The following is a 16138-nucleotide window of genomic DNA, read 5'->3' on the forward strand; positions in this document are numbered from 1 at the left end:
CACCCCTGGCCCACTGTGGTGTGTGCTGGGCAAATGTGGCCTGAATGCTAGGTAGGCTTCCCCTTCCTTCCTCACTCTCTCCAGCTGGATTCTGGAGCTGTTCTCCACCCATGAGAGTGGCTGGCAATGGCTGCTCTCAATCCCTTGAGGGAGAAGAGCCCCTGGAGGGCCTGGCATGTTTGCCCTGCTCTGCTTGGGACTGAGCGAGTGGACTTAGGGCTGGGCAGGCAGTAGCCACCAGAGGGCAGCAGCGAACTAGGCCAGGCCTGACTGGGGTCCGAAGATCAGGGTCAGTGTGGCTATGCCTGGGAATTCCAGACCTGAGGTTGGGAAAAGAGGTTTTTCTCCTGCAGGATACTGGGCCAGGCCCTCAGCCTCAGAGAGCCTGCAGAAGGGCTTGGGAGTGCCACACCCCATCTCTGCTGATTGAATGTCCCTCCAGGCACCAGGATCTCATCTTTTCCCCATTAGAGGGTATGGCCAGGCCTAACAAGACCATGGGTGCTTCTAGAAACAGGGTTGAAGTTCCCAGATTCCCTGAGAGGAGAATGTGTGTAGGAGGGTTTGGCTGAGTCCTTCAGCGTTAAGTGGAGGAAAGCTTGGGGAAGCCCCAATAGCTGGACAGACCTCAGCCTCCCCTCGAAGACACCTCAATTCACAGACTCTCAGCCCACACAATGCCCCAGTATCCCCAGCTCCGCTGGAGCAGCTGCAGGGCACTTGGATCACAACTTCTGCACCCTCTGTCCAGAGTCTAGGGCAGTCCTCCACTGGCCCAGCACTCCAGTTTCCTTTCCCTGCCTCTTGTCCAATGGAGTGGGAGGCCAGGTGAGTGGAGCAGAGGTCCTGAAGCCCTTGACCCCTGGGGGCCTGGGTAGTGTAGGATCTCGCTGGGCTGGGTCCTGGATTCCAGGGCTATTCCCTGGAGGACAGTCTCAGTTATGGGATAAGGCCCCTTGGGGGTCTCCATTTCTTTCCAACAGTTTCATGTTCACTACTGGACTCTTACGGGCTCAGTATCTCTCTCTTAGCCATGAGCTGGCTCAGGCATCCCTTGCCTTCCCTGGAGCTGCCCTGCCTTTCTAAAGTATTTATTTATTTATTGCATGGTTCCTGGGAACAGGTAGCACAAGTAATGGGATGAGGAGGAATTGGGGGTGGGGGTCTCCTACCTAGGACTCTTCCCTGGAGTCGTGGGCTGCCTGGGACCCAGGACCCACGAGGGGGCTGAGAGGTTTCTACACTCGAGGAGCAGGGGTCCAGAGAGGCAGGCTGGGGAGGCAAGGGACCCATCCTAGGCCCGCTTTCTTGCCGAGCCAAGCAGCTTAGCTGGGGCTGTGCAGCCAGGGGCCTACCCAGGCCAGTGGAGGTGCCACAGCCCTGGGGAGCCAGGCAGGCTTTGGTATCGTATCGCCTCTGTGTCCTTTTAAGAGAGGAGAGTTCAGTACCCCGTGCTTTCTTTACACTGGAGAGGAACTAAAAGGATCTCTGTGTCTGTGGAGAATTGTCAATAAAAAGGCCTCAAGCTTCTTGTTTTTGTCATGTCTTTGTGTTGGCATTTTCCCTGAGGCTGGAAGACCAGATCTCTCTGGCATTGCTGGAGTTTTACCAGGCCTGGGCAATTCCTGCAGGACCAGGCTGAGGGGCGGGCCTTTGGGGCACCATGGTGGCAGGGGCGTGGGGGCTGCAGCCTGGTCTGGGTATGAGCTGGGGGCCAAGAGGAGGAAAGCTGTGCCTTGCACGCAGGAGAGGCTCAGCAAATGCTTGTCGGATTGACTTGAGGCCCAGTCTTGTGACCCAATTGTGAGGGCCCAGCACTGGGGGTTGGGGTTGGGACTAGAACTTGGTAAACCCCAAACAATGCAGGCTTTACAATGGAAAGATTTTAACTAATCCCTCTGAGAAAGCCAGAAAGGGTCAGCCTTCAGGGAGGCTGAGAGCAGCAGGAAAGAGGATTGGGCATGAGATGGGAAGTGCAAGCCATGCCCTGAGCTGGGGCAGGTGGGTGGTGGGTGGCTGGGTGCTGGGCACTGGTGAGGGCTTTGTGTGCAGTATCTCATTTATTGCTCGCAGCAACTCTGAGGTAGGCATTGTTCCCCTGAAGTAGGAGCAGAGTCCCTGCAGCAGTAGAGGGTGGTGCCTGGCGCCTGCTGTGGCCCACCTCCATGCTTGGACCCCTTTACCATCTGTTGGAGCGGTGCTGGGGCCCATTGGCATAGGGGTGCTGCCCCCAGGCTCACTGTGCTTTCCTCCTCTGGAAAGTGCACCTGATGGTGATGCATAGCTTGTGCGGGTGCTGTGAGAGAAATGAGAGAGTCCACTGGAGGCATGGCGCCTGGTGCCTGGCATGCTGGACACGCTGGCTCCTGTCATCCTGGCCACCTTCAGAGGACAAACAGCTCTGTCCTGGGTGGCTTAGAACAGTGATTTATTTTTTTTTAAACCAGAGTCTAATTTTAGATTATTCTTCAGAGAAGAGTATCAGAGAGGCACAAGTGTAGTTTGGAAAAGCAGTCAATGCATTTTATTTTTGGAAGATGAAAATGCCAAATGTTGGTGAAATCTTGACCATAACAGCAGTAACTTGAAGTCTGTGCCTGCAGGCATGGATTACAGAGATGGGAGAAGCATGAGTTTCCATCCTTGGGTAACAGCCTCAGAGAAGGGGATGCTAGAGGGCCTTGTCCCCTTGAGGTGCCCCTGAGAGTAGGCAGGGGACATAACTTTAAATTGCAGGTACCGCTGGGAAGCGAAGTCACGGAGGGATTGTGCTTCACAACTGGCTGCATCCACAGCATGGAGAGGACCTGCACGTGGGTGGCCTAGAAGACAAACTGTCCATGTTTGAAAAAAAAAAACCAATTTGTTCTCAGGCCCCTGAGGAGGGGATGGGGAACCAGACTCTGCTGCAGCCCTCGTGCCTGCTGGGGCAGGTCTGGGGCTCCAGCTCCCACAGCCTGGCAGGGGTTGAGGGCTCTGCCAATCCTTTTTGTGGTTGGTTGTGTAGAGCAGCCTCCCGTGAGCCATGGCCGACCTTGAGCTGGCAGTGGTTTCTGGGATCTTCAGGATTTTCAGCCCTTGGGGCTGAAGCCATATGAAGTTCTGTCTTCATCCCCTTGTCTCCCTGGAACCTTTGAGGCACCCCCTAAGAGAGGCCCTGGCCCAGCATCTGTCTTACAGCTGGTGGCCCTCAGGATAACACCTACATTGATGGAGCACCTGTGCCAGGCACCATGCTGAGTGCATCATCTCATCGAGACCTCATGACAATCTCCAAAAGTAGGTTCTGTTGTTAACTCTGTTTAAATGATGAGTAAAAGGAGGTGTGGGGAGGTTAGGGAACCTGCCCAAGGTCACATAGCTAGTAAGTCGTGGAGCCGGGATGTGAATTATGCCACATGAGCTTGCAGAGGCCTCATAAGAGAACCTTTGGAGGAACAGAGCAATCCTGGGTGCCACCCTCCCCCTCTGTCTGCCTGGCCCCCACTGGCTCCAGGAGCTAGCCACTGAGCTAACAAGAAGGCCTACCCACTAAGCACGGCCTCTCTCCTCTCCTCCCTCCCACCTCCAGCCCTAGCGAAATGGGCTGAGCCACAAGAACAGAGGCAGCCTTGTGGCCGGTGCTCCCCCAGCTCCCAGCAACCCCACCTCCGGCCTGGTCGGGTATGTTTCAACACCCCAGAGCAGCACATTCCATTCTCTGGCACAGCTGGGGGCTGGGGATTCCGGATTCCCCTGACCGCCTGTGTTCTTCACAGCCCCAGCAGAGCCTGCTGTCTGGGCTGGGACATGGGGTCCCAGCCACACACATTCCAGCAGCAACCACCCCCCCACGTTACATTTCCCCAGGAGTGAACTTCAGCCAGGATTACAGGCGACTAAACAGTTGTGGGATGTGAGCTTCCTTTGTGGAGACCTAAGGCTGGATGCTGGCAGGGCTGAGAGGGGAGAAGGGGTTGGGGGTGGGCTGTCTTTGGGAATTAGGAGAAAAGCCACTGGCTCCTCTGCCTCTGTCAGGACCCTGGGAGTGGGATTGGAACAGGGCTCCCAGAAATCTTCCTGTGAGGCAGGCTGGCAGAAGCATGGCTGCCTGCACCCCCGAGCCTTGGCTTTGCCCCTACCAATAGTAGTATAGTGGTTAAGAGCATGAAGTCAAATTCTAGCACTGCCATGTGCAAGCTGTGTGAGCTCCAACAAGTTCCTTAACCTCTCTGAGCCTCAGCCACCATCACTGAAATGCCACTACCTCAAATGGCTGTTGGGAGGCTTAAATTAGAATGCAAAAGCTGGGTGAGGCACAGTGGCTCATGCCTGTAATCCCAGCACTTTGGGAGGCCAAGGAGGGAGGATTGCTTGTGTCCAGGAGTTTGAGAGCAGCCTGGGCAACATAATGAGACTTCAACTCTACGAAAAATAAGAGATTAGCTGGGCATAGTGGCATGCTCCTGTGGTCCCAGCTACTTGGGAGGCTGAGGCAGTGGGATTGCTTGAGCCTGGCAGGTTGAGACTGCAGTGAGCCATGATTGTAATACTGTGTTTAGCCCAGGCAAAAACAAACAAACAAACAAACAAACAAAAAAAAAAAAACAAGAAAAAAGAGAAAAGATCATATGCAAAAGTTTTGAGTAGTGCCTGCCACCCATCATGGCCTTGATATTTATTGATATTGGCTTGATACTGGCTTACACCACCACCTGTATTTCTGAAGCAAAACCCCAAATGTAGGTTCTAGCTCTATTCTGAAAGTAGCCTTCTGGCTTTTAGATAAGATACTCTTGTCTTTTCCCTGCCTTCCTGCCGATATTGTTTCTTAGTTGATTAATCAATCAATTAGGAATTTTACTGAGCACCTACTATGGACAGGCACTGCTAGGTCATGGCTTTTGGTTAATAAAAATAGTCATTACCATTTAATGGACATCTACATGCTGTGCGTTGTACTTTTGATGCATTTTCCCACTTAACCCTCAGCAACCCTGTGAAGTAGACATTTTTACTCCATTTTACAGCTGGGCACTATTCCCGATGTCACGCAGTCACTAAGGATTAGAAGCACACAGGATTAGAAGCCAGGACTGGACTGTATCTGCCTCTTCTCACCCCAACACGGAGTGTTCAGCTGCCTCCTCCCCTGTCTGTCCTGTTCTTTATTAGAACTCTGATTTTGTCCCCAGCTGAAAAAGCTTGACTTCCTTTGCTGTCTTGCACCTAGGGGTGGCCATGTGACTTAGTTTTGGCCAGTGAGCTAGAAGTGGAAATCTACTAGATGGGATTGCTGGGGAAATTTCTGTTTTCCTGATCAAAGGGGCCAGAGGCAGCTGACAAGCTGTGCTCCTCGCCCTTCCCCGCCTTGCTGTCTGGAATGTGGTGGAGAAGTTGGAAGGAGGCATTGTCTATAACCACGAGAGCAAACGTCACCCCATGGCAGAGCAGGAAGGCAGTTGGATGTAGACCTCCCACCTGTCCACCTCCACCCCTCTTGTGTGGAGAAGCTGGGGTTTCGGTTCTTGGGGTTTCTGTTACGTGTGGTTGGGGGCCGCATCGTTCACTGCACCCAGGTGCTCTTGGGGCAGCACAGCTGCTGGGTCTCCAGCCAGCGGGAGGGAGTCTTGTGTGACTGAAGGGAACGAAGGGTGGGGCTCGAGACTGGAAGGACCTCCCTGGTCTTTGGGAAGATTCTTCTTGGTCCCAGAAAAGAGATTCTTGGCGAGTCTGACAGCAGATGTTGGGGGACAGCAGATGTTTCAAGCTGGGCCCTGACCCCTTGTGGGGGGTAGAGGAGTGCCTTCCTGGGCTTCACGGGATGGGCTAAGGGAGTCCTCCCCTCGCCCTGCTGCCCCACGGCTGCCAGCATCTGGCAGAAGTCAGTGTAGTACTTCAGCCAGGGCAGACCCAGTCCTGTGAGTGCCATGGAAAATCATCCCTGGTCCTGGTTGACCACAGAAGTGTCCGTAAACATTTGGTCAGGGTAGGAGGCTGGGAGACAAGGCGCAGATTCAGGGAGCCAGGTGCGCTGGGCAGGGTTTGGGCGCGGGTGGGTGAGGGAGGAACAAGGCGGCCTGTGCGGCTGCTGACCTGCGGCGAGGCCACCTGCCTGCCCGGGGTGATTTATGGGCGTGCTGTCAGACCACCTGCTAGCCAGACCTCAGGCGAATGTGCGCTCATGGCCCACAGCAGAACTCAGCCCCTGGCCCCTCTGGAGTCATTTCCCTGAGGTGACGTTCGCCTCTGGGAGCGGAAGCCAAGGCTTTCCTCAGCTCCAGAGAACGAGGCTCCTTTGTCTTGGAGGAACACCAGGCCTTGACTGGACAGCATCCCAGCTTTACCCCCACCAGTGGGGAGAGCCCCTCAGGGGGTGCCCCTAGCCCTCTGCTCTAGGTACATCTGGCATCTGCTGACAGACCCCCCCAGGGAGCTCCTTCCTGGCACTGCCCTGTCCATAGTCTGCCCATTAGAGTGGGGGTGGCTTCTCGCCTCCCAAGCTGTCTCCCCTCCCTGCCCATCCACCTCAAGGCAGCAGCCTCCATCTGCTCTGAGCCCACTGGGGCACCCCCTCAGCCCCTTGCCCTCTCCCTGTCTCAGTTGTCACCTTGTCTAGATAGTAGTTCTCAATCCTGGCTACACATCACCCCAGGGAGCATCTAAAAACACCAACTCCTGAACACCCTATAGAGATTCTGATTTAATTGCATTAGAGTAGGGTGCAGGATTCTATAAAAGCTCCCTAGATGATTCTAATGTTTATGTGTTCAAATGCAGATTCAGATACAGCAGGTCTGCATTTCTTTGTTGTTGTTGTTGAGTTAGGGTCTCACTATGTTGCCCAGGCTGGTCTTAAACTCCTGGGCTTAAGGGATCCTCCCGCTTCAGCCTCCCAAGCTGCTGGAATTATGGGCATGAGTGACCGCACCCCCGGCCAGATGCTGTCTTTTTAACCAGCTCCCAGGTGATGCTCATGCTGCTGGACCAGGGACAGGTAAGGAGCAGTGCCCGCGGTGTGTGAAAGCCGAAGGGGAGGAGTGACACGTCTTCGGCCTCAGGCTTTTCACGATAGTTCCCTGTGGCCCCACCTTCTTGGACTCCTCTGATCAGGCCCTGACCTCCTCGGGGAACTGCTGCAGGACCATGGGAGTCTTCTGACTGTGGGAGAAAGCTGGGAACTTGGCACCTCCATTCCTCCTCAGGGACAAAAGAACGGCCATCTCCATCCCTCACTTAGCGGTCAGAATGACAGGGTGACCCTTGCTATGTACTACAAAAACACAGGCCTTGCTTTTCTTAGGCATTCCAAGGAGGTCTATGTGGCCAGGCCATGGGTTAAGATAAGGGCTTCTTTCTGAAGCTCCATTCTAAACCTCCCTCTCCCCCTACCTCTTGGGAACCAGCTGACAAAGAAACCACCTGGTCCAAACCAATTATTGTTTTCTTTGATTTAATTAAAAAGTTAAAAAAATTAGAAAACCCCACCCTGCATGTATTGGTTGTCTAGTACCTATGGCCTCACAGCAGTAGCAATAACTTATCGGGATAAAAGGGAGAAGCAGAGGCTGAGGAATAAACCCCGGGAAGCGAGCCGCGGGCGGACCGGAAGGGGGTCTATGCCGAGGCTGGGCTGGGCTTGCTCTCCAGTCTGGGGGAGCTCTGGGCCTTGGGGCAGGGAAGTGGGCAAGCTGGGGAAGGCAGAGGGTGTGGCTGGAGGCACTGAGACCCTAACTCCTTTCCTAAGGGGGGCTAGGATGACGCACACAGGGGCGGTGGGGAGAACTCCCCCAACTAGCTTAGCCTAATATTGAGACTTCCCTCTTCAATGTGAGGCCCCACCACCGACAGAGGGGAGCTGGAGCTGACACCACCGTCTACTCTGAAACCTCCGCCTCAGGGTGCCCTGAGCCCCTCCACCTTTCCCTCACCCTCTCCTCCCCTGCCTACTTTCTGAGACCCTGAGGTCTTCTCCCAGATGAAGAAGCCCTGCTCCTGAGAGAGGAAGCCCAACATCCCAGGGACCCCAGGACCCCTGGGTCAAAAAGGACAGCCTGGGCTCCGTGCCCATCCCTTAGGCCCTGTGCCAGTAACAACATTCGTGAAAACACCCTCCAGTAGGGCCGGGTCAGCCTGGAAGTTGGGGCGGGGCCAGAGGGCAAGCAAGGCACAGCTGGCAGGGCAGGGAGGAGTGCCCTTCAGTGGGGCTCTGCCGCCCCGTAGAAGAAAGGGTAGTAGAGGGAGCAGGGGTAGGAGAACATGAATTTGACCGCAAACTTCATCTCCTTATTCTTCTTGTCCCAGCGGTAGATGGCCATGAGCAGCAGCTGTCCATCCACTTTGCGGCCCATGACCAGGAAGCTGCCCGCCAGGCTGTCCAGCTGTGGGCAGGGGCAGCCCGCGCCGTTCTTCATGTGCAGCACCAGCCGCTTGGTGTCCTTGCGCTTCAGGGGGCCCGGCTTGAGCAGTTTCTTCTTTTTCTGGGCTCCAATCAGCTTCCGGTCCCCATTCTCTATCTTGATCTCCTTGATGCGCATTTTGACCACTGTGGGAAGAAAGGACAGGGGCAAGTTGGGAATGGTCAGATCTGTGTGGGATGCTGGTGGGCACAGAGTTGGTGTGTTCTGGACCTTCGGGCTGGGGAAGCCTGATGCCCTGCGGGGCTTGGAAGGGTGGAGCTCGTACGGCACATTTTCATATTTATGAAGCACTTATCATGCTGCACTCTCATGGACAGCATCACGTTTCATCCTCAAGGTACAGGAGAGGGGAAATGAGGGGTAGAGAGCTTGTGATCTGCGCGAATCGAGAGTCCAAGCCCTTCTGAGACACCAAAGGCAGGGTGGAGAGCTCTTGATGGAGCAGCATGTGGGGCTCCCCAGGGAGGGGATAAGGAGTGGATGGGACTGGGGCCGACTGCTTGGAAGGGGATCCTTGTGACGGAGGGAGGCTGGACTTCCTGATCGCTGGGGATGATTCCCATTGGGATTTCTGGCTGTGTGTGAGTGTATGGTATGGAGTATATATGGGGTGTGTATATGTGTGTGCATGCACACACAGTGAGTGTGGTTGGAACAGTGGTGGGCTGGCAAATACTTAACAGCCGGCTCTGTGGACAGGGAGCCCTGCTTTGCATTCATTGACATCCATGGGGTAAATACTCCCACCATAACTGACCGCATGACTGGGTGTGGAGCTGGGAATAGATACACACAGTTCAGCTGTTGCTGGTGTGAACACACCACTGTACAGTAATGTGTATGTGTGTGAGAGAGAGATTGTATGGTGGGTGGGAGTGTGTTTGTGCTATGTTTAGGAGTGGGGCAGGGGGTGTGGCTGGAGGCACTGAGACCCTAACTCCTTTCCTTTGGGGGGCTAGGATGAAGGCAGGGTCTGTGGCCAGAGAGCCATGGTGCAGGTCACCCTACAGTGGACGTAGAGAGCCTAAGGAGTCCTGGGCCTCAGGGTGGGGTGGGGAGTCCCTCGGGATGGTCTCTCCCTTCTTCAGGCTTCTGGGCCCCCATCTCTGTGGGGCCAGGGAGAAGTCAGAGAATAACTGCCCACTCTTGGCAGGAAATTGTCATAAAATCTTGTTCCTTCTCTTTATGTCCCCTTCCCCCTCTCTTTCTCTCTCTGACACACACATACACCCCTTGCAATAGCAGTATTCTCTTTCCAAACAGGCTACCAACATAAAAGACTCCTCTGAAGAAAGGACTTCATTATCATCTCCTTTTTTCTTTTTTATAGACAGGGAGGCTAAGACACAAAACAGGGAACTGACTTGGCAAAGATCGCACACTGGACTGCGTGGCCCATGTGTGAGCCAGGTCCTGACCGGACTTGGCTGGATTGTCCCAGAAAATGGGAAGGCTCTGGGATGAAGCTGTGGGGACAGGTGACCACAGCTCCGCTGGCAGGAGGTGTGCTGAGTCCCAGGTGGAGGTACCCATGGACAAGGGTGCTCCACTTCCATCCTAGAGCCATCACTCCCCACCTGGCTCCATCCATCTCTGGGCTAAGCCTGCACTATCCACAGAGATGACCCAGTCATGGAGGGCCCTCTGAAAACAACACCAAGGGAGAGCTGTGGGAGCCCTGGCCGGGGTGGTTTCTGAGGCCCAAGGCCCATGGCCTTAGGGGACTTGTGATGGTCCTGAGATGATGCAGAAAGAGGTGCATCTCTCTTGGGAAAGGGTTTATGGTTATAATTGGCTTCTAAACGGGAGCCATGATGCAAAAACTGTTGGGATTCACTGTGATGGATGTGGGCATGTATGTTCCTGTGTACGTCAAGAAAGAGAGGCTGGGGGTGATGTCGGGGCAGTGGCAGCGTGGGCCCCACACTCACCAAAGTCACTGGAGCACATCTGCTCCATGAGGCCGTCAGCACTGTGCTCCATCTCACACTGGGCGCAGATCTTGGTCACTGAAGAGAGAAAGTGGGGTGGGGTTGGGGGACAGTTGGTGAGGGGATTGGAGTTCCAAGAGCCACTTGGGCTGCAGGCTTCCTCACTGACCAGCCACTTCCCCTTGCCAAGCCTCTACTTCCTTATCAGGAGATGGGATGATGGCAATCATATCACTACCTGCTCACAGAGTGATTGACAATCACCAGACAGGCTGTGCAGTGACAAAACTGCCAGGTGGGCACAGTGACTGCCCCATGACCCTGGCGGCTGCAGCCATGATGTGCATTGTCTTTTAAATTTTATCTCCTCTCATCCTCAGCCTATGAAGTAGGGATTCTTATTCCTATTTTATTTTTGAGATGTAGTCTCGCTCTGTCACCCAGGCTGGAGTGCAGTGGCTCTCTAATCTCAGCTTACTGCAACCTCCGCCTCCCAGGTTTAAGCGATTCTTCTGTCTCAGCCTCCCGAGTAGCTGAGATTACAGGTGTGTGCCACCACGCCCGGCTAATTTTTGTATTTTCAGTAGAGACGAGGTTTCACCATGTTGGCCAGGCTGGTCTAGAACTCCTGACCTCAAGTGATTCACCCACCTTGGCCTCCCAAAGTGCTGGGATTACAGGTGTGAACCACTGCACCCAGCCCTTACTCCTATTTTGGAGAAAAGGGAACCGAGGCCCAGAGCGGTTACTCAAGTCTGACAGCAGACGGGGAGGAAGGGGGAGAGGGCATGGAGCCAGCCTGGAAGAGCTATGTGGACCAGCACAGAAAAGGGGAGGCTGAGACCAGGGAGAAATTAGGGTTCAGGGGACTGAGGGTGTGGGTGGGAGGAGGGACTTAGGACCTCATAAGTTTCATGAGCCTGGGATGGCTTCCTATTTTATGGATGGGGAAACTGAGGCTCAGTGAAGTCAAGCAACTTGCCTAAGGGCTTCTCTTTAGGGGCAGAGCCTAATCTGCTCTTCCTTCCGCACTGAGCCTTACCCGAATGACTCCCAGCCAGGGGAACTGGGGAAGAGGGTGGAGATCTTAGGGTTCCAGGTACATAAAACGGGGACGCAGATCATAGTCCAGGAACATTCTTAGTCCCCAGTCTTTCTCCACATCCCTTCCCTCACCTTTCCTCTCTTCCCAAGGTCCCAACACGGGGTGGGGTTGATGCTTGCTTTGGTGCCTCGGGATCCAGGTGAAAAGCATTGTTTAACGACCCCAGGCATTCTTGGGCTGAGAGGGGTCATAAGGCATTTATCAGGACGTCCCAGGATTGGGGGGACGGCATTGGGGGATTCTCAGCAGCTTGGTTGGGTGGGTACTGAGAGGGGTGCCAGGGGTTTCCAGGGAACGAGAGCCAGAGGGAAGGTCTGGAGCCGCCGGGAGGCACTACGCTGCCACTCCCTGGGGAGGTGGGAAGGCGGGAAGGCTGCGGGGGATAATTCCGGGGGCGCTGGGCTGAGCTAGGACAGCGTGTGTGTGTGTGCGCGCGCGCGCGCGCGCGGAGGTGGGGAGCTGCACCTCTTGGGGGGTTCGCAGAGCTGTGCTAGGGGAGCTGCAGGGCTGTCGGAGCGCGCGGGGACGGCGGCGGCGGCGCTACCTGGAGGCGCGGTGGCGGGCAGGTGCCCGAACTGCACGGCGATGCAGAGGTCGTTGTCCAGGGGGAACTTGTGGCAGTGCAGCATCTCAGGCCAGGGGAAGCCGTAGGCCTCCATGAGCGGCGCACAGCCGGCGCGCACGGCCTCGCACAGCGAGCGGCACGGGTAGATGGGCCGGTCGAGACAGACGGGCGCAAAGAGCGAGCACAGGAAGACCTGCGTATCCGAGTGGCAGCGCTTGGCCAACAGCGGCAGCCAGCTGCTCGCCTGCTGCTTCACTTCGGCCAGGCTCTCGTGCTCCAGCAGGTTGGGCAGCCGCATGCGCTTGTAGCCCACCGTGTGGCAGAGCGGCAGGTCGGCAGGGATGTCAAGGCACTGCGGCGGCTTGGAGTAGGAGCGGCCGTGCAGCGGCTCGGCCTGCCAGCCATAGTAGTCGTACTCCTCGCAGCGCGCCGGCGCCCAGTGCAGCGCCCCCAGCAGCAGCGCCAGCGCGGCCGTCCGCACGCCCCCCGCCGCCGCCGCCGCCTGCATGGCTGCGCCCTCTCCAGGCGCGCGCCGCGCAGCCCCCCGACGCTCCGTGCCCGGCGGCCCAGGTGTTCCGGCGTGTGCCCCCGGCCCTGACTCTACCCAGCCGCCGCCGCCGCCGCCGCGGAGGTCGCCCAGGTGGGTGGCAGCCTGCGCTGCGGGCGCCCCGACTGATCCTGGCGCCTCCCACCTCGGGGCTCCAGCCCGGGCCTCGCCGTGCGCCCCAGCCAATCTCCGGCCGCCTGGCCCCAGCTCCAAGGCGGGGAGGCAGTGGGGGCGGCCCTCAGCCCCTCCCGCACCCTGCCCGAGCGTCCCGCCCAGCGCCAGGTCTTGCGCCCCTCTCCCGGCTCGGCTCCCCTGCCGCGGCCCTGGCCTCGCCCAGCGTTTCTCCCCGGGGCTCCCTGCCTCCCTGGGCATTTTCCTCGACCCTCGCCTTCTCCATCCTTCCTCCTTATCTCTCTCCGCCACAGCCTCTCCTGTTCCTTTTCTCACTCACTTCACTTGCTTATCTCTTTGCCTTGGCCTTTCTCCCTCTGCTCTGTTTTCTCTTCCCCGACACCTCGGTTCCTCTTCTCCCTGGTGGGAGGCTCGTGCCACCCCACACGCTGGATCTTCTGGTCCTCCTGGCAGGTCTTCATTGAGCTTGGTGCCAGGCCCCATGCTGGCTGCTGGGGAATCAAAGATGGATATGACCCAGAACCCACCTCCAGGGCCAGGATAGTCTAGTGGGGGTGAAGGTAATCATAGCTTCTATTTAGTGAGCTCTTACTACCTGCCAGGGACGGTGCAAGGTGCAAGGTGCGGTGCAAGGTGCGGTGCAAGGTACGTTCCAAGCTTATCAGCTATTGCTAATGATAGCCAATACTTGGTGCTAATTGTGTGCCAAGTCTGATCTGAGCACATTGCATAAACTCCCTCAGCTAATTCTCACAATAAGGCTAGATGGTGGGTAGGTACTATTATTGTCCCCACCTTACAGATAAAGATCCTGCGGCAGAGAGGTTAAGCACAGATTAGAGCTGGGATTTGAACCCAGATAGTCTTTTTCGAGAGTCAGAGCCCAGAAACAACCAGGAGGCCTGGATTCTGAGTCTGTAGGCCTAATGACCAAGGGGATAGGGAGTTCAGAGAAGTGGAGTAACTGGCCCTTGGCCACACAGCTCATATGTGAAGGAGCTAGGATTTGAATCCAGATGTTGGGCTACAAAGGCCAGGGCTTAACCACCCTGTGGTAAGATAACTTCCAACCCATGGTAGGGAACACAGTGGGAGGAGGGGGAATTGATGGTGTGTCTGAGCAGGGCACCCAGGCAAGCATCAGAGGGGAGGGGACCTTCAGGAGCCCCATGCTTGGTGTCTTTCTCTCCTGTCTGAGTCCTGCCTTTCATTGGCTCTCCCTTGAGAGGAATTTGGACTGGAGGCTTGAAGGGAGGGGAATTCCTTCCTGAGAGCCTAGCCTGACACCTGACCTCCCAGTCTTTGGTGGGGGAGGGTACCTTGGGGAGGTGTCTCCTAGGAGGGCATGGGGAGCTGGGGGCTGGCTCTGCTGGAAGGCAGGAGTACTGGGCACTTTCCCCCTCTGCTCCTCCCCTTAGTCCCACTAATGGATGTTTCCAGGGCTCCTGTCTTCCTCTGGGTCTGTCCTTGCAGTGGTAGTGGAGAGGGGTGAGGGGCCACCCCTTAATATTCATGGAAAATGCATAGAGTACCTACTATCTGCAAGGCATGGGGTAGGGTATGCATGGGGACACAGAGGTGCAAAAGACATGGTTCTGTTCCTTCTGATCTAGTTGTAAGAAAAAGATAGAAGGCAGGCAGAGGAGGCAGGAGAAGCCTCATCTCATTGAGCCCCAAGGGTGGGACAAGCTGTGTTTGATGTCCAGGATGACCTAGTGGGGTCCAGGTGGAGTAAACTTTGGCCTTCTTTTCCCCTCTCCCTCTCCCAGCCCCCAGCATGAAGAGGTTATGCAGATGGCCACTCAGAAGGTGAAGGACTGGTCTCTGCAGGGCCAGGCAGTGCAGTGTAGCAATGGTGCGAGAGCCTGGGCTCTGCAGACGATGGAGCTAGGTTCAGATCCTGGCCACATATTAGCTGTATGACCTTGGGCAAGTACTTAACCTCATTTCCTTCTTTGTAAAATGGAATTTCTTCAGCAGTTACTGTGAGAAGCAAATAAGGTGAATGGAAAGAAAGCCCCCTGCACAGTGCCAACACACAGAATGAACACCTAGGAATGTTAGATCCCCAAGGGACGTGTGACTTTGGGGTAAAAATGTGCTGTGTGGGCTGGGTGCAGTTGTTCTCACCCGTAAATCCCAGTACTTTGGGAGGCTGAGGTGAGAGGATCGCTTGAGCCCTGGAGTTTAAGACCAGCCTGGGCAACACAGCAAGACTCCATCTCTACAAAAATTAGAAAAGTTAACTGGGTATGGTGGCATGCGCCTGCAATCCCAGCTACTCTGGAGGCTGAGGTGGGAGAACTGCTTGAGTTCGGGAGTTCGAGGTTACAGTGAGCTGTGATTGCACCACTGCACTCCAGCCTGGGCAACAGAGCAAGACCCTGTCTCTTAAAAAAAGAAAGTGGTGGCTGGGCATGGTGGCTCATGCCTGTAATCCCAGCACTTTGGGAGGCCGAGGTGGGCAGATCACCTGAGGTCAGGAGTTTGAGACCAGCCTGGCCAACATGGTGAAATCCTGTCTGTACTAAAAATACAAAACTTAGCCGGGCATGGTGGTGCGTGCCTGTAATCCCAGCTACTCAGGAGGCTGAGGCAGGAAAATCGCTTGAACCCAGGAGGAGGAGGTTGCAGTGAGCTGAGATCATGCCACTGCACTCCAGCCTGGGAGACAGAGCAAGACTCCGTCTCAAAAAAAAAAAAAAAAAAAAAAGAAAGAAAGTGGTGTGTGTTCTGAAAGCCCTTGGATGCCTTGGTTCTGGCTCTGGTTTGGGGCTCTGAACAGCAGTTCTGCCCCTGCACCCTGACTCTCCCACCCCTCCAGGCTTGGCAGGCTCCTGCCCTCCAGGGAAGGTGTGGCCTTGGGCACTGACGGGGTGTTAGAGCCTCCCAGGTGGTTGTGCAAAGTGCTGCCTCCTTGGGCAGCTGGTCGGCTGTGCTGTTCTTGGCGTCCCAGTGCCTGGCCTGGACAGAGCAGGGCTTTGTTTCTACTGGTGGTTATGTAAGAACTGCGCATGACCAGAGAGCTGTGAGTCCATACCTGACAGCTCCGAGGGCTGTAACGGGCAGAGGGGACTGGCTGAAAGCCTCCTGGAAGAGGAGCATGGACACTCTTTACCTGGCAGCTCTGTCGTGGGGACCCCCGGGGGCCCCTGACACGGGACAGGGTGAATGCAAGGAGGGAAACTTGACAGGAACCAAGCCGAGGTGAGGGCTGTACCATGGGGCTGTTGTCAGGGGAGCTCTCTCTCTGTGGCCATTTGACCTGGTTCTGCAGCCTGGGCAGGAGAAGGCTGCTGTCTGATGTAGTGCCCCTTCTTGCTGAGGCCGAACCAGGGCCTAAGCAGCAGATGGAACACCTGGGCACTGTGCCGGGCATCTGTCCATCTTGGAGCATCCACAGCCTGTCCAGACCTTTCCCCCAGCTGATAAAGGGGACCATTTGTTCAAAAAAATGTG

At 55.9% G+C, this 16138-nt stretch overlaps 2 protein-coding genes across 15 annotated transcripts in view; one reads left to right on the plus strand and one right to left on the minus strand.

The window, feature by feature from the left end:
* ZFYVE27 (zinc finger FYVE-type containing 27) overlaps window positions 1–1530 on the plus strand; it is a 23834-nt gene extending 22304 nt beyond the window's left edge. For all 14 annotated transcript variants that reach the window (XM_019035101.4, XM_004049910.5, XM_055352649.2 and 11 more), the window contains one exon: window positions 1–1530. This exon is cut by the window's left edge. The gene's annotated coding sequence lies outside the window, so the exon portion shown is untranslated.
* Window positions 1531–7415: 5885 nt separating this feature from the next.
* SFRP5 (secreted frizzled related protein 5) lies at window positions 7416–12675 on the minus strand. The gene is made up of 3 exons (XM_004049914.5): window positions 11980–12675; window positions 10331–10408; window positions 7416–8524 (listed from the first exon to the last, which is right to left on the minus strand). Exons 1-3 carry the CDS (start codon window positions 12506–12508, stop codon window positions 8178–8180), a joined length of 954 nt encoding a protein of 317 aa, XP_004049962.3. The 5' UTR covers window positions 12509–12675; the 3' UTR covers window positions 7416–8177.
* Window positions 12676–16138: the final 3463 nt, after the last annotated feature.

This window comes from Gorilla gorilla, chromosome 8 (genome assembly GCF_029281585.2).
Source record: "Gorilla gorilla gorilla isolate KB3781 chromosome 8, NHGRI_mGorGor1-v2.1_pri, whole genome shotgun sequence".
Lineage (NCBI taxonomy): Eukaryota > Metazoa > Chordata > Mammalia > Primates > Hominidae > Gorilla > Gorilla gorilla.